Source organism: Trachurus japonicus, chromosome 12 (genome assembly GCF_045865225.1).
Source record: "Trachurus japonicus isolate A0001 chromosome 12, Traja_1.0".
NCBI classification, from domain to species: domain Eukaryota; kingdom Metazoa; phylum Chordata; class Actinopteri; order Carangiformes; family Carangidae; genus Trachurus; species Trachurus japonicus.
Window position 1 is genome coordinate 19,438,880 of NC_140918.1, and position 18,574 is coordinate 19,457,453.

Here is an 18,574-nt window from a genome sequence, read left to right on the forward strand (position 1 = left end):
AGATCGAACTGGTACGACTTCACAGGTCGGAAAAACACGAGTTACGGGCTGCCTTGAACGCACCATAACGTCTTGTCAGCCGATGGAGTTAGCAGCCCCCGCCCTCGTCAGGGATCTATTGGTCCTCGTCCCTACGTCACCACATTCACGCGCATCCCTTGGCTGCACCAGACTGGCTCTGGCTGCACACACAGCCCTTCATGCCGTTCTCTCTCCTCATTGGATAAAACTTGTAGGATACGAGAAAAGTTTTCTCCTCGGCTCAGAGCAGAGCAGAGCGACTGAGAGACCCGTGTTTTGGTCCAAACACTCTATGTAAGTGATTGCTGTCGGAAGATATAACTATTTAAGACTTATATTAACACAAAAATATCGCTTACTTCTGCTTTAAGGACTTTTCTCTATCATAATTAAGTTTGTTTGATATTTGACAGACTAATGTGTTTAATTGATTTCAGATTACATGAAATGAAACCTGAAATGGAACAACAAACTAGGTGTGTGGCTGTGCCGGTTGATTTAAGTGAGAATGATAATGACCTCAGTTTGCTTTGGTTTCAACCATTTTCTTTCTCTACATCCATTCTTGAATGATTCTCATTCCAATATAGGGTTAGAGGGGCTTGTGGTAAACTGTGCACCCCATGCTGGTGAACAAATGCAACCATCACCAACCTTTTTTGTCCAGCACTGGTTACCTGTGATCCATTAAAAGAAAAACAGGATTCACATGTGACCAACGTTGCAGCTCAACCAAACAATGAGCTCATCATATTTTAATACTAATGACTTAAAGGACCCGAGGAATTAAACCTATTTTGAAAGAATGTGAAGTCAATGTGATTGACCATACATGTTTTCCTATACTTTTCCCAAGCTGCAGGTTGCACCGGGGAATATAATTTGACATTTCCTATCTAATCGCATTCTGATTTATAGACCTTCATCTGTTTAGGATACCAACCACAATTTCCCAAGAGGGACAGTTGGAGCACTGTTGATCCATGTCTGAAGGAGGAAACGACTCACTGGCGTGCTGATCAGTAACTGTAATTCCGTTTCAGCTGCCCTTTTTGATCCATCAGTCTCAAGACGTCTACGCCTCTGAATACCAATGAGAGTGGAGGTCCCCCTGACTAGGAGGGAAGAAAAAAAAACATCAGAAAACCAACAAAGCTCAATGTCTAAAGCTTTTCTTATCATGCTGCTGTTTGAAGTGACGCTCAGAGAGCACTGCAGCGCTTCAACCTCGCTGCTCCCACTGTCCTTGGCTGGAGATGAGAGGTCTCCACATTCACTGTGCGTGTGATTGAAATGAGATGCTGCTGCTGCTGCTGCTGCTGGTGGTGATGGCTGGGTTACCAAAAAGACTGAAATGATAAAAGATAATAGTCCAAAATTGGTTGGAGATGAAAATGAGAGGTTCATAGATGGCATCAGTGTCCCTCATACAGTACAACACCTCCACAACCCCCACCCATTTGTGGTGATGATGATGATCTAGCCACCCCTACCATTCCATTTTCAGATCAATGAGAGAGAGAGAGAGAGAGAGGTCTGTGTATTTTCAGCCACACGCTGACAGCTGTGCAGCTACCCCACGTAGGTGCTCATATCCGGAGAGACTCGGAGCAGAGAAGGAGAGAGGGAGAACTACAGAGGCTGACATCCCTCCTTGTTCCTTGTTTTTTACATTTTTCCCCACCCTCAGCAGAACTATCTGCTCCCGGATTTCCCATTAACTTTTTCCTTTTTTTTTTTTAAACGACCCTTTTTTTTTATTCTTATTGTCGCATCCCTCCGTCCCATCGACTCTTTTGGAATGAACTGTTTCTCCGCCTGCGTCGTTTCCATGTCAGCATGGGAACTGCCGTGTCCAAGAGGAAGAATCTGAGAAACGATGCGATATCATCTGTGGCAGCAAAAGTTAGGTGAGTGACACCTGGAGCTCCTGCGTCCTCCTCCGTCCTTCCCCCCCATCTCACATCCCGACACATGCCTGGTGAAGTCTGGACGGGGCTGTTGTTTGAGCCCGTTGTGTGTGCGCGCTGCTGTGTGAAGTTGAGACGAGTGGCAGCTTTGTGTGTAGGTGAATGAACACACTGCGCTATCCGGGCCACAGCCACCCTGCTCTTTTTGTGATGCGCAGAGAGGCTCTTTGCGCTTTTATCGCATGTCTGCTCCACTGTCCCGTCTATAGCCCGGGGCGTGCGGGCTCTGAATGCAGCCTGACTGGACAATCCCTTCTTTTACTAGCACTAAATGTATCTGGAAAGGGATGTTTTATTGCCTTTGGCCCGTCGGAGCTTTTTTTCTCTCTCATTATTTTACTGTTGTTGTGAATGAAGCGTCGTTGTATAATGAAAGTCATGCAGATTCCATAGCGAGGGGAGTCTTTGCTGTGACTCACAGGTAACCCCCGATGCACTTCCTCACTTTGCCATCACCTAAACTAACCTACAATCTGCTATTAGAAACAGCCCGTCAATTGGTTTCTATTGCAATTTCAACACAAACGGCTTTCTGTCTGGCCGCATCGACCTGGAGCGGACAGCGCGCAGCGATGAGGCGGCTGCCTTCACGCCCAGCCGGGCAGAATGATCCATTTGTCAATTAATCAATCACTGCGATTGATTCGGTCGTTTGCGGTGATCACCTATCACGGACAGTTATTGGGACAGTCACAGAGGACGACGGCTCTTAATTTATTCAGCCTGGAGCAGCGGTGGGACTCAGACTGTTTGGCCGGAGTCCAACCCCGTTAAAAGCTGTTAACGACTCATAAAAGGCATGCGGTGTGCATGTGTGTGTGTGTGTAGGGGAGCTGTATGGATTTTCTTTTTTTCTTATAACGGTCACATCTGCATACAGATGCTCTAGCGTCGTGCAGGCACAGCGGTGTGTAGCTCTAGCCATCTCCATCCTGCGCTGGGTCGCATGTCTGTGTATGAGGCTGAGCTGCAGTTTATTGCCGAGGAGCACGTGCGACTGTGTGTTCATATGTGTGTGTGCACACGAAGCGCACACACCGAGGCACCAAATCCATCCGCTACCCGCCTCCCAGCAGGCCCCGGTGTGTGGTTTTAATTCAGTCAATGGATGACCTTGACTCGTGCGTGCAGACTCCAACATCCACAGATGTGGGCTGATGTGCTATTACGTCATTCTTTCACTGAACGTGTAGGAACGTGGTCCCCCCTTATACATTAGGCTACACCTCTTATATAGCTGGCATGTGAGACTTCTTTGCAGACAGTGCGTGTGTGTGCCAACCTGAAAAGATTAGGAGAATGTGATGCTCATACAAAATGAAAAGTGGCTACAGCGCTTAGCAGGGACTGTATACTGTAAGTGTGTGTGTGAGTGAGTGAGTGAGTGAGTGAGTGAGTCATTTGTTCACATCTACTACGAAACCAATACTGCATATCTGTCACAAACCACACACGTCTTCACTTTCTTACACGCTTCATCCGACCTCTTCCCTCTCTCTTTCACACTAAAGCACAAACACACACACGAGTCAGAGTTTAATTTTCTGAGTTAATGGCAGAATGGACCTTCCCTCCTGCAGATGCAGCTGAATCACATCCAATATTTATCAGTCTTTCACCTGCACATGACCTCATGAATGTGGAAGCGTGGGCTCTCCAAAGTGGGTTCTCCCCCCACCTCACACAAACACACAAACATATCTACACGCATACCAACAGTCGGGCTCATGCGCACAGATTTGCCTCTCTCCATTTCATCTGCTTATGCTCTTGTTTCCCCTCCATTGTGTCTGAAGGGCAGTCTGGATTTTCCTCTGTAGTAAACGTTAGAGCTCTCTCTGCGGTGTTATCATTTTTGTCTCAACATTTTTGGCATTAGATATTTATTTTGCAGAGTATTTCACAATGCCATTTTTTCCAAAGACTTTGTTGTGATCTTGTGTAATGTCTTAGGCCAGGATAAACTTAAGTGTTTTGATTTCTTCCCTGCTACCTACCTGGCCTGTGGCCTTCAAATGAGGTATGCTTACTGTTGATTGTTTGCCAAACACAAAGAAAATACACTGTCTGGTTCACTATTTAATACATTTAGCAGGTCAGAGAGGTGAAAACATTCTTCTGTTAGCAACATGATACACTTCCACTTCTCTCCCTCTCTCTCAGTGCAGCTTTACTGAAAATGCTGCTGTACTGTACATCAAATCATTTTAATTCCTCTCCCTAACCTTCAATCCTTTGCATATATTGACACACAAATACACTCACTTTCACAAACCTTGTTTGGCAACTCACAGGCAATTTACATTAGCTGTTCGTGTCTATATGAAAGTCTGAGTCATCCTCCTTTGCCAACACGTCTAAGCATAAACTGGGACAAGTGACAGTAAACACACCTGTAACTCCTCAGTGCTTACTGATACACTCTGGAATAAGAAGATCTGACAATCCCTGTCCATTACCACTTAATACAAGGCTTTAACCCTTGAATTGACCTTAATGTAGGCTAGTTCTTATTCTGGCATAACCATAAGCAGCAACATCTTCAACCCAAATCCTAATTCTATCCCTAAAATCAAGTGGTAATCCTTTAAATAGCCTTTCCTCACTCTCGCGAGAAACATGAAACAAATCATAAACTCATTTATCATTCACAGCTTTTGTAATCTTATTCTCTGGCATAGCCTTGCTGATAGACTCTGTTACACTTTCATTGTTTGGGAGGGCAATGAACCCGACACCCTGTCAGAGTGATGAAAACTGAGAAGTGTCCAGAGGACGAAGACTGTCCTCACCAGAGGAAACATACAGTACAGTAGATCTCATGGTGACGACATAGAGGTCATGATAGGGAATCAAAGTTGTTGGGGTAGTTTCTACAGTAGACTTAAGCTGTGGACCTACTGACCGATCAATGTGGCAGTGTCATTATCCATCCATCCATCCTAGGATGAGGGCATGTTTCCACTCACATATGCAGTAGGAGACAAAGAACCACTCAACTATTCACACCTGTCACTAACAGGAATTACATAACTTGCACACCTTGTTTTGGAAGGCGTCGATAGGTGACCTGTTTTCTCACGTATGTATGAGCACTGCCTTAAGGACGCCATACAATCATGGACCACCAGATTCATAGAGATCCATACAGTGTAGAGACACAGGCTCCTTGTACCTGGCTGTCGCCTGTGCCTGTGTCATCTTCTGCATGCTTATGGATAGCTGGTTATGAAACAGGTCACACTCTCCCCTTCAGCAGCTCATGAGAAGTAGCGAGCAAGTGAGAGCTAGAAGAAAAGAGAGAGAGAGAGAGGAGAGAGATTACCTCCAAATTACACACCAGTATTCTGCGACATTGAGTGAAAAAAAAAGCAAACGCTTTGAAGTCTCCGTCAGCTGGAGGAGAGGGATGTGCTGCGGTTCGGCTGAAGGGCATCGGACAACGCCGTGCGCAGAGATGTGGGGGTGTGAGAGATGGCGTGAAAGATGAAAGGATTGGTCGTTACTGACGCATGCAAATGAAATATTGTGTCTTCGTTAATCCAGGACAGGTGCGTCCATCTTTGTTGTAGGCCGGCCATACTGTTCATGGGTTCAAGGGCTGTTACATAATAGTTTTCTTATATGTGTGTGTGTGTGTGTGTGTGTGTGTGTGTCTTTTATGCCTACAGTACATACATTGGCATCTGTGGCCACAGACATACAGTAGTGCTTCCATTGTCCATTCACATGTCAGTCTCTTTCTCATGAAGGGATATCTCATCAGCACCTTTAGGGATATGCCAATTATGACAAAAAACACTTAATAACTTGTATTGTATTCAAATCCATTCAAAGTCGTCACAGACAGACACAGATGTAAACTTGGTGAAGGCATACAACTAGTATTTTTAAGCATTGTTCACAGGGGGGAACCATTTTTTCCTTTGAAGTTCTGAGAATCTGATCAATCTTTGCTAAAATCGCACTTCACCCGCCTTTTTTATAAATGCATGATATATTTCAAAGTAACATGTTCAGTATCATCATTTGAGCTCATCCACCTCGCTCCCCTTTTCCTTTGTTCAGATGCTTTTAATTCTTTGCTATAAATATGCTGAATTTGTGCTTTGTGAATTTGTGAAGATTTGTGCTGAGTACAGTCTGAGCAAATGACTCCAACAGTGTTCTCTGATTGAGTCTTTGTCTGTTTGCCATCATGCATATACATTCTTTTAATTCTTTATTTATTCTCGGACAAAACAATCCCAACTCAAGCCATCTCAGTTCTCGCAGAAATGTAGACGTTCACCTGATTTATCTTCTTCATTCTGTCAAGTTTTTCAAGCATTCAGCAAAAACCGAGCCAGGATGTTCTGCTGATGAGGCCTTTGTGATATGGTCAACAGCTGCAGAGGAAGTTTGAGAGTAGACTAAAATGTTTCCTTTGACATTAATGGATAACTTAAAGATGTTTTGACATGCCACAAGGGCAAACATTAAAAATGATGATGAATTCCTACGTCCATGCCAATTCACATGTCAAACCAGCGCGAATGTGAAACAAATTCCCATAGCATGAGCAACAGAAAATGTGAATCAATTTATTTTTCTATCCAGATAAACAGATGGTGGCACTAATTCTACAAAAGCAAACGTCAAGATGGAAGCTCATTAGGAAAACATGATAGATCACCATAGATTTAAAGGGACAATGAGGAGATTTGGAAAAGCAAAGTGTTTTCACACTACATTTATGAAATAAATTGCACCGGTAAAATTCTTTGACCGGTGCAAGACAGACTCATGTTTTCATTCATCAATAATTAAAGTCAGACGTTCAAAGAGGTTCACATACCATCATAGTTCCGACCATAAACGGTGATTCGGCGGTGTTATTCTCATGACTCGCCGCAAAACCGTAAGTAAGGAAACACTGGTCGGCTCGACCAGCATTTCCACCACCACTAATAATAACAAAATAACGATAGAGACAAAACGATATATTTATCGAAAATGGGCCCATTAACAAGTGTGGGTAGCGGAGATTCATCCACATTAACGTGAGGCTTTTTATAACCAAATAGAAACTCCTCGTTGTCCCTTTAAAGTCACAAGATTAATATACATATGTTTCGTTTCCATTGTCTCATCATATTTGGCTTTTATTACTCACACAAACTTCTTTTTGCCGGTATGTCTGACATTTCTGCTCGTGCATGACAAGTCAAAATGTCTGCTCTGGGAAAGGCCGAGTGTTAAATGTGTCAAGAGTGTTGTTTTAGTGTTTGTCTCTGGATCATCTGCATCACTCAGAGCTGCATGTGGTTAGGGACTGTGGTGGGCAACCAGTGTACTGACATTTTAATCAGCCCCCCTGATCAGTTGCTTCACTCCCACATGTCCCATAATGCACCACACTTTCAAGACTGCAATTAACATTCCAAAGTCCCCTCGGCCCTCAGCACGCGCAACAAGCCTCTCAACAGGTCCGCTCCACTCCAGCTGTGCAGCTGTGTGTGCGTATATGCACTTCCACGCGTGCGACTGTAGGAAACCCAATTCAATTAGTCCATTTGAGAGGAGGATTTGATTAAAGAGCATTAGGAGCGAGGAATCTCTTTGCTTGGCAGCCCATTGTTTACAGTGGAGAGACACCCAAAGAGACATCGGCTCTGATGATATTCAGACCAGTGGGAACGCTGCCAAGGGAGTGATGGCCTGTTTTTAGCCATCTGAGCTCAGCTTGTCCTCAAAAGATATATGGTCACGGTGTTAAACTGCATCAGAATCCACAGGGAAAAGGCATGGGATGATTGGATATGGGTCAATAATGGAAATAAGTATACTGTAATGTGTCTGTCCATAATCACCAAGTCAACTGATTAATCCCTGAGGATCCTTTGAGACTTAAGGATCTCTTTTGTAGCCATGTTTGACAGTTTGCTGGTCGAAATTACACCTTGAACCAAAGGAGAACAAGATTGTTTTACTAAATGATCATTGATCTTTTCTACGTGATTTACTATAACTATTTGACACAATAGATTTTGTGATGCGGCAGAAGACATGATAAAACATGGACATGAACAGCTCTTGTGCTATTTCAGCATTTCAATGTAGATTGCAATTGGACCCCCAAGAAAAGGCAAATCAGAAGTGGATAAAGTAGCACAGGAATAAGTTATAAGTAGTTATATTTCACTGTCCGATGAGAGGAACAGAGTGATGGAAAAGGGCATGTTTACAGTTGTGTAACATTCCCATCAAGTATCTAGTTATGCATTGTTCTTTCTAGATGCATTACCAGAATTGAAGTGTTGAACTGTATCTTCCTGTCATTTTGTGCATCTGCAGAGTGGTCTGTGGAGTTTGTGGCAGAAAATGTTCCACAAGTGGAGTGCGTGTAATTTTGTCTGACTCATTCAGCTTGTGAAATGCTAAGTACGTTACAGTATCTGTTGAACTGTAGACCCAGACAAAGGCGTAATACCCTGATGTTCGCTCGCTCCCTTACTCACTCGAATGGGAACAGAACAAATGACTGGACACTAAGCCGGAACTTCAGGTTTCACATTGTACCTATGAATTTATATAATGGCATAAAAGCTACTCTTCAAGTTTAGTTCCGTTCAACACGATGGACCATAACGGATGCTTGTGATTTCAGCAATTGGTCAAAAGTGTTTCAACCCAGAACACCCCCTAGTGGCTTGTAGGAGCTGTGAGTAATGCCACTACTACATAACATAATGAAAATGAACAGTCCTGAAGTTACTGAACACTGATGTGTATCGTTGTGAGGTACACTTAGAACAATTCAGGCTCTTGTTGTGTATTCAAGGGTGACAACTGTTTCTAAAACATGTTATGTTCAGGGACACCGTGAAATCTGAGTTGGTAGGTGAGAAGCACTGCATCCAGCTGTGATGTTGTCAGGACATCTGCCACAAACAATATCAGAAAGGGGTATTTGGTTCTCAAATCCCTTTCCCCACAAGCCCATGAACATAGCATAACATAGGGAATAGTTGTCAACACATACAGCAAGTTACAGTGAAATGCATTGGGAGGAAAAGCTTCCTTAAAAACTGAAAATCAATTACAAAGCTGCTGCCTAGAAAACATGTGTGAAAGTTGCCTCCTGTCTTTTTGGTTCAATCTTAACCTGTGACCAAGGCTTTACTAATATTAACTTAAGTAAGAACACACACAGGACATTTACAAGATTATAATCCCTTGGTAAAACATGGTTATATACGTAGCCTATTAAATTCTTAATCTTCATTGTTTAAAGATAAATCTTGCAAATTTACATCATGTGGGAGGATTAGTAGCCTTCCACATTACTCTCTACCCTGAAGGTAGTTCTCAGTCTCAAAATGCTGATGACTCCTAAGATTTATACTCTCACGCAACCAGTCTCCTCCGCCTCTACATCACTGTCAAACATCTAATTTCATTTGATCCGAATCCAGGACTGAACTTGAACCTGCGCCATCCTCGACCCATGTGCTTACACTGTCACACTCTAAAGTAACATCAAATTTTAATCTACCAGCAACCCCCATAGGCGCTGAACTGCATATTTCATAGTGTACATATCACCCTTAATGAGCCCCTTAAGGGGTTTAATGACACAAAGGGTTTCAGGGTTGAGCCGATTTTAAAAGATTCAGTCGCCTTGAGGGAGAAACTAAAGCTGTTGTCAGTTTTGTTTCCCCACTTCCGCATAGTCTCACTGTGCTCACTCTTCCTCTGTTTCCTCAAGTTTACTCCACTTTTCATTTTTAATATGCCCCCATTTTCTCAGCGCACCCTCCCCACTCTGCCTGTAATCACATCTCTCCTTCTCAGAAACTCCCCTCCCTAACTCGTCTCTTTTCCCAAACCCCTGTCACATGTCTGAAAGCATGCGGGATGAATTTCAAATCTCTCTGTCGAGCTCTTCCTTCTCCTCTTCCTTTTCACCTGTGCTCGCCGTATCTCTTCCCCTCCACCTTGCGCACGGCGATCCGCTGCTGTGCTCACATATCACGTATGGAGCGGGCGCACAACGGCAACACGAGACGCCACATCAGAGACAGAGGTTTTGTTTAAAGGATGGATTGAGAAGCGTTTTGGTCCATTGGTTTCCAACTCAGTTTCCTCTCATGTATAATGGATGACGCGAGTCTCTTGAAACATTGTTTGGCGATTCTAATCAGAGTGCCTGGCCTGTTGAATAATAAAACAGGGGGGGGCAAAATGAAGATGTCTGAGGGACACCTGCTGATTAGAGCGCAGACTATGTTTATCACAACTGCCCTCAACAGGGGTTGTTGTTGCTTGTTACATCACCGCATGTAGACATAGACTCCAAAGGTTTCTTATCTTTTTGGTTTCTCTTTCTTTTTTTTTTACAGACTCACATGCACAAACACTGGTGTGCGCACACACACGTGTACATTCAACAGAAGAAGTAGAGGATTTCAGGGAAGAAGATGCAGCACACCAGAATTGCACTGACATGCATGATGAGCTATTTTTAGAAGTATAGTGTAGGGAGCTGGACCGTGTCGCGGCACGTGCAGAGCTTGTCAGTCCTAAATAACACCCCCAAACTCTGAGAGAGAGAGTCTGGTTTACTTTGACTGTGGTCTTCGCCATTAGGAGGGAACAATAGAGGAGCCGAGGAGGATGACTGCAGACACAATTCAATTCGCAACGTACGCAATACAAAACATATAAAAATTCAGTGGATGTAAAAGCTGTATTTTCATGCAGTCATTTTTCAGTTTTACCTGAGGAGCTTCTGTAATTTAAAGTGTTACTTAATATCTTTGCAGTTCGAGCATAGCATGAGATACCCTTCTGAATTGAGGCACAAACTGCTTAGGGTAATAAGTGTTTGAGATTAAATAAAAGCATAGTCATTAGTGTTAGGTAATGAATAATTCACTCTGTCTGAAAACACTGAAGGCAAATGCACAAGGCTGAAAACTGACCAACACAGGCAACTGTTGTAATCCTTAAGATTTAAGCCCTGGTTGGTTTGGATCCACTCATGGTCACTCATAGTAAACCATAACAAATACGGTTTAACATTACAGCAAATACACTGTTATTTCCGTTAGTGGAGCCAAACAATTTTTTTTATTTTTTTTATTTTTTAAGATAGTCAATCAATAAAGTGCCTATTTTCCCCACTCCATGAGCACCTACTTAATGCTTTGATTTTTATCTGTGTGTGTCTGCAGTAAAGGGGCTGACATCATTTGTAAAAAAAAAAAAAGACAAAACAAAACATGATTGCAGTTTCAATATGCAAATTCTGTTGATTGTTCTGTTGTCATTTTTGCTCTTAATTTTCACTTAAAGAAACATAGAACTGATGATGTTCCTTTATGTCTTGAGAATTGGAGTTGTTTTCCAGAGTGTCTCTATTGCCACACAACACTCTAGGTGTTAACAACGCACAACAACGTTGTGATTTATTTTACCTGTTTCAAAAAATAAATTGTAGTGCCTATATTTGGATATTGCACTTGGTCATATTGTGATTACACTGGGATTATCTGTGCAGCCCCAATCTTAACTTTGTGGAAGGATGGGACTACATTATGAATATGTATTTTGTTTTTCTTAAGTCTGGTTTATGTTCTTTGTCTTTGAGTTTGCTCTCTCTGAGTTCTTATAGTTGGTGGTGATTTGTGTCTTTTCTGTTGTTCCTCTGATCAGGGTCCACACTACACTGGTGTTGGTGAGCAGAGGGTCTCCACTGCAACTTCATATTGATAAGAACGTATGCAAGGCTCAGTCTTTGGTGGAGTATCCCAGAGTCATCAGATCATTTTCAGATCTTGGAGAAGTTAATGTAAGTTGATGTGATCCATTGTGTTGTTCCATTTATAGGACTTCCTCCGGTTAAACATGTCTCAGCAGAAGTGTTTTGTTTTTCAGCCCAGTAGGCAAAATCTGCTTCTTGGTGCGTTGGAGCTATAAAACGAATGAATCAGAAACTGGGTGGAAGAGGACAGGAAAGATGATGCATCAGATCTGTGTTTGATAGTTGGTTCCCACTGCCCTGCCCTGCATACAGTATGTATGTGTGTGGTGTATTGGACAGGCTTTAATAATTGACAGAGTTGGCAGGAAGGAGGCGTATACGCCCACAGATTTCCCTGTGCACAGGGGGTTCTTCTGCACAAATGTGTGTGCATCTCTGAGTGTGCATGTGTCAGCAGTCACCCCTGACATCAGCTGCATTAGGAAAACATAACCACCAAGAGCCCAGGCTATTTTCATGAATATACTGAAAGCTGTAAACAGTTAATTGGCCCTTGATAGTGCAAGTGCCACTGTGAACACATCAGGTTATTTTTTCAGGATTGCATCGATATGAACTCAGTAAATTACGCATAATGTTTGTTTTTTTACAGCAGGTTTTTAAAAACAAATCCCGCTGATTCTTAACAGGCTCCATCGTCTGCCTTTTCAAGTGCATCATTAGCTATAACCCACTGAAATCTTGGTGTCAAAAGCCTGTTTGCACAAACTTACGTGTTCTGTAATTCTACAGGGGTTTGTTGTTAAATGACACAGAATACTTTCACTCAAGTTCTTTGCAGAAGAAACACTGCAATTTCACAAAATGGAAATTACCGGTACGATTGCTTCAAAATTATACTCGGGTAAATGTCATTTGTAATTTGTCAGACAATAAGCCACAGTTTCCATCAGTCAGTTGGGGAAATGACAATCTCATCATGATCCTTGCTGTAGGAATGAATACATATTAATGACATACAGTATTAGAGTTACTCACATTCGCCCCCTTTCGTCTCTTCTAATTCTTAATAACTATCATGAATCATTATTCCTAATAGTTATTGCCATGGTATATTTCCATTCAGTTAGTTCCCATATTGACATTGAAAGCACGTCCTCGGTTCAGTGTCTGTCTTACTCCTTTTCCTCTCAGTGTCACACACCAACAGAAGGAGGTCAGTGTCATTCAACCACAAGACCATGGGCCATTTTATTAAAAGGGATAGGATATTGAGTTCTTTGCTACAGTACATGCGGCTGGATGGTTGTCTTTAGAGTATTCTTCTTTCTATTCCTGTGTGTGAGTGAAAGAAAGACCGAGAGAGAAGAGAAAAAAAAAAGAAAACAAAAGCCAAGCACCAGATGCAGTGCTGTGGAGCTCACAACATCTATTTTCAGCACATCTCCAAGCAATCTCCATCACTCGGTGTCAGGATTGAGTATTTTTCTAGACGCAAAGACGCGGTATTATACATCCATCCACGCATATTTTCCGCGTGTGAAACAAGAAAACAAACATACTTGTGGTCTGCAGGCAGCAATTACATCCGCCGACGCAAACGGAGGTCATCCTGAGAAATGAAGTCAGCCTAAAACAATCCTCTCCATCTCCTCCTGCTGTCTCATACTCCGTCTCTCTCTCTCTCTCAGTCTGAGGCCGCCTGAAGTGTGCAGATAAAACAGCTGCATCTTAATCTGTGGGTGGCACAAGCCTACAAAGAAGGCAATTAGGTTTATAATTTACAATTCCCTTGCCCCCCCCCACCCCACCTCCTCCTCCTTTCTCACTCACTCCTCCTTTCCCCACCCATGAATTAATGTCTTTATGTGTGTCATGTGTGTGTGTCCCCACAGAGCAGCGCGAGCATTTGGAGAGAACCTGTCCCACACACACTCTGAAAACCGAAACGGATCAGGTCAGCGTCTCTGCCATGCCATGTCTTTTGTGTGTCCATCCCTCTTTGCTCTCTGTGTTCTTCCTGTGTGGTCTTTAATTCTCCCTCCACCTGCTTCACCTTCCCCTCTGCTCACATGCCAGGCTGCGATCATTAGTGTGTGACTACAACAGCTGACAACCGAGGGAGTCACCGTCAACTTGACTTCTTCTTTTTCCTCTCTTTTCTCTCTTTTTCGTTGCTGCATTGACGTCTCACTTTATGCCACGGTGTCCAACACTCATGTCTGTCTTTATGTCCGACATTCTAGCTCATCTTCTGTGTGAAACCCTGGTGGATCCTGACCCAGAGTCTCCGAGCGACACGACTGGCTCCAACAACAACAACCTCCTCCATCCCTGCATCAACGCCACCAAGGGCTGCAAGGACAAACCGGAGCCCGGTCTGGTGAAACAGCAGCTGGAGTTGCTTCAGCCGCCTCCTCCTCCCTCCATCACCATTTCTACCAAGCCGGCGCGGTTGTCCCTGGAGCGGAGCTTCTCATTGGAGGAAGAGCAGCAGAAGTGGGCCGAGTGCACCCTGCAGCCTGCCCGCGTGTACACCATCACCACCCAGCACGGATTGCTGATGAGCAGCGGCCGGGGCAGCAAGGAGAGCCTAGAACTGGACGTCCTGAAGGAGAAGTCGGGGAGTGGCGGGGTGGGATCCAGAGGTGGTTTGATCCAGCCCTCCACTTCCCCTTCCTCGACCTCTTCGTCTCCAACCCAGTACCACCACGCCAGCGGCAGCCGTGGCAACAGCAGCAGCAACCGCAGCCACCACGGTAACCACCACCACGGGAAACACGACCACGCGGCGTCCAGCAGCGGGGCGAGCGGCAGCAGCAGTAGCAACCAGCAGCAGCAGCAGCAGCAGCAGCAGCAGGCTCTAAACATGGCCGGGTCCCACTCCCATCACGGATCACACCACTCCCACTCCCACCACCATCACCTGTCTCAACCGCCGCTGCAGACCTCCGTCAGCGCCCACAACATCCGCAGCTGGGCTGACGGCGGGAAGGGCGAGGGCGAGTGCAGCGGGCTGGCCTGCGACTCCTGCGGCGGGGCCCCCTCGCGGAGCCAGGGCTCCCTGGACCTGGAGAGCGCTAGCCGAGAGGCAGGCAAGCAGCACAGACGCCTAGAGCGGATGTGGAGTGTGGACCGGGTGACTGGGATGGAGAGAGGTGAGAGGGCGGAGGACGCAGAGGAAGGGAAAGGCGCTGAAATCCAAAGAAGGGCGGGAGGGGGAGGCAGGGCTGCACACGAGACCCTGTGGTGGCTGGGACCGGATTGGCATCAGACCTGAGATGAAATAGCATTTGACATTTGACTTTTAATCATTCACAAGAAAAATATTCAAGGCGCTCATGCATGAAGGCAATGAGATCTAGTCATTTCTTTGTATTGAACACAAAGGATCCATTTAATCTTGGGTCCCCATTCATCTATTGTTTGTGACATCTTATCTTTATTCTATTTATTTAAAAAGGAACATCTGTGGGCACTTTAAGTTTTAGGACAACTTTGCTGAGAAAAATCACACTTCAATCTTTAGTGAATGTTTAGTAAAGAATAACTAACACATTTATTTTCTCAGCCTGTCAGTCAGATGAATCACACATACACTACAGTGTAGGTTTTGGATCAATCAAAGTAAAAACGTACTGTAAACATGAGTAAGTAGGCCAGTTAGTTAATCATTTCAGCACACTTTTTCAAATCTATATCTTCTCAGGTGTGGTGGGGACTGAGGGTTTGATGTTGGATGTGACGTGGTGGTCTGTAGTTCTGACTCTTCGTCTCCCCGTCTTTCTCCTCCGCTGTCTCTTCCTGTGTGTCTCCCTCTCTCCATTTGTGGAGTAGTGGACTGTGAAGTGCTGGTTCCATCGCTGGTTTTGTGCTCCCATATTTCTTCTATATTTATGAGGACATTTGCCAAATATGGCAGAAAGTTTTTTTTATTTATTTTTTATTTCATTTCACTTAACGTTGATGTCAACAGCATTTTCTTTCTGATTGCAGAGGACACTAACTGGTTCCCCAAGGAAAACATGTTCTCCTTTCAAACTGCCACAACAACCATGCAGGCGTGAGTCTTCCACCTTACAAATACACAAACATACACGCACACAGTGACATTTATGGTGTATGGAAGGTCAGACTTGTGTGTTGACAATCAAAGTAAATGGACCATATCTGTGTTTTTGCATGTTTTAGACCATTAACTGTAAACTGCATACTTCACATTACCACTAACATATAGGTTTCTAGATCAATAACCTTCCTTCCACAGTGCCATTGATTTTCAGTTCAGTAAGCCATAAAAACCCTTAAGGCTTGCTCAAAGAGCTTAGTCCATCAAAGTCAATATTTTGTCAATTTTTGGGGATTGATGCATGGTAAAACAGAATTTGTTTTGAGAGCTGTTCTCATCGATGGCTTCGAGGGCCACTGACCTGCACGACCCTTCCACAACATCCAAGTTTGACCGTTTTTAAATGAGATTTTCCAGAAAGGATTTGTACTTCAAACACAACACAAGCTAACAACGAAGAATTCGCAAGTTGACTTTTCATGGTATTAGAATAACTAATTATTCCCGGAACCAATAATCTACATTTGAAGTTGCAGTGCAGTAATGTCAGCTATATGCAGTTTGTCCCTCACACACATTTCTGAGAGTATATGTGAGATTGTGTGCTTTGGTATGAAAGCACTTGAGAGCATGATTGCACCCTGAGCTACTGTCGTCAGATCGCCTGCAGCTGTAAAAGATATCTACACCGTCACAACCACTTCACATCAAAACGTAGGCTCCTCCGATCAGTTTCTGTCTGACTTCCATTTTCCTTTGATCTCTTTTTTAATGCAAATTTTGCCTTTTCACCTTTCATCTCGTCTTGGATGTTTGTTAGACAATGTTCGTAGCGCAGAGTCAGATTCGACTATTCGAACCATTACGTGATGTTTTGATGATTTTACGTTTTGTTCATGGAGGTCAAAGAATGTCTCGTCTCATTACGCCTCTCTCAGTTCTTCTTCACTGTTTCTTGGACCCACTGCACACTGCTGCCTAAACTGTGTTTTTTCCTCTCCTCTCTTCTTTCATGCTAATTAATCTTGGGGCACTCTAACAGGATATCGTGAGTATTCTTCCCTGCCTGCTTTCTCTTTTTTCTTAGCTTGCTTACCTCTTGTCCTTAACTGCTGTACCTTAACTTAATGTCTGCCATTTAACCTTCATCCTTGGGCTGGGTGTTAGAGCAAAAGCAGAAAACACACTGATCACAGCAAGATATATAAAGGGAGTTTACACTACATCGAGTTATGTGGACATGTGTTTTTGTGTGGGTGAAAAGGTAACTGTGCTTTCTTTGCAAGAGGTTGTAACTTGCTGTCTTTTCTGCTGGCTTCTACTAACCACTACTGCAAATATAGTAATGCTTTTTACTGAAACTGAAAAAACCTGCGCTTGAAAGAAGAAAAAATGTTTTTCAAAAATCATTTTCTGATTGACAGTTATGCATTGACTGAGCTTACTCAAATAATGTCTTTGATTAAAGTTTGTAAAATAAAAAAACAGCAGCAGAGTAAGTCTGCCAAGCTCAAGTCAGGAAAACTTACGTTTGTGTGTTGGCTGACCTAGGTCAGCTCACATCACAAACACACACACGGACACAAACATGTACTTACATCTCTCTGGGGAAATGTATTAACATAATGTATTCCCTTACCATTTACCCAAATAATCGAATGCCGAACCCTAACCCTATGCCAAAATCCTATTCTTTTCCTAACCCTAAAACCAAGTCTTAGCCCTCTGATGCCTTCTCTCTATTGGCCCCCACAACGTAACTAATAATCAACAAATAAGAGGACACAGCAATAGATCGTTTGGCCATATACGATTTTTTTGTGGCAGCCATGTTCATGCTCTAATCTCACTCCACAGACAGCACTCATTATCACTCAATCTGTGCTGGCTGACTTTAGCCATGTCTGGCACTGACTGTGGCTCTAGAGAGATTGATCAAAAAACAACTATTTATAGCCAACAAGTGATCCATAGTGCCCTCTGGTAAAAACTATGTTATCAGTTGTAGTTTGAAATGAAACCAGTTATTATCAGACAGTTTTCAGCCGTCTATTCAATACATCTGATAAAACCATGATGGATACGGTATGAAATCTAATCTGTTGCATAGGCTACTGCTTCAAAGTTGGTTGAGGAATCAGATGAATGCTAACATCGATAACACTTACAGTGTATTTCCAAGCCACACCTTTCATACTGCACACCCTTGCCTCACTAAACTAACCCTAACTCAAGCTTGCTCTTCAACGCTGGTGGTTTTCAAGTTCTGTTTTTTCTATCAACAGCGCTAACTGCTGCCTACTAGCTTAAAATAAAAGGTTTGATTTTTTTATTTAAAGACATTTACAACAATTAAGGAATTAGTTTGGTGATATTCTGTATTTCCATCAAATAAAAGTCATAAAAAGACCAAACTAATAAAGAAGCGAACCACCTGACAAGGTTTATCTGTTTATCTGTGTAGCCAAAATCATGGTGCCATAGGGCTCCATTGTTTAGCAGCAACACTAAAGGCTATTGTAAAGCAGCTAACTGTGTTTATATTGCGATAGCTCATCATTAATATAGTTATCTGGTCATGATGAACTATTATAAAATATTTGGATTAGACTGAAAGAATGACAACACCAGAGTTGCTCTGCTAGCATTGCTAATACCTACAGTAGCTATCTGACATAAAAACATCAGTGAGCTGTAGCCAACTGTTTCTCTAGGTACCATGTTCCTCTACTATGATGAGCATGGCTGATGCATCACTTGGTCCCT

At 43.4% G+C, this 18,574-nt stretch overlaps 1 protein-coding gene across 7 annotated transcripts in view; it reads left to right on the top strand.

The window, feature by feature from the left end:
• The first annotated feature begins 1,528 nt into the window (after positions 1 to 1,528).
• nsmfa (NMDA receptor synaptonuclear signaling and neuronal migration factor a) overlaps positions 1,529 to 18,574 on the top strand; it is a 39,273-nt gene continuing 22,227 nt past the window's right edge. For 2 of the 7 annotated variants that reach the window (XM_085793767.1, XM_085793769.1), the window contains exons 1-4: positions 1,612 to 1,931; positions 13,635 to 13,696; positions 13,986 to 14,897; positions 15,736 to 15,802. In XM_085793767.1, the coding sequence (XP_085649893.1) occupies positions 1,861 to 1,931; positions 13,635 to 13,696; positions 13,986 to 14,897; positions 15,736 to 15,802 (1,112 nt within the window). In that variant the 5' untranslated portion in view covers positions 1,612 to 1,860. Of the gene's footprint in view, positions 1,932 to 13,634; positions 13,697 to 13,985; positions 14,898 to 15,735; positions 15,803 to 16,850; positions 16,857 to 18,574 lie in introns of all 7 variants that reach the window. The other 5 variants (XM_085793773.1, XM_085793771.1, XM_085793768.1 and 2 more) reach the window with 5 other exon arrangements.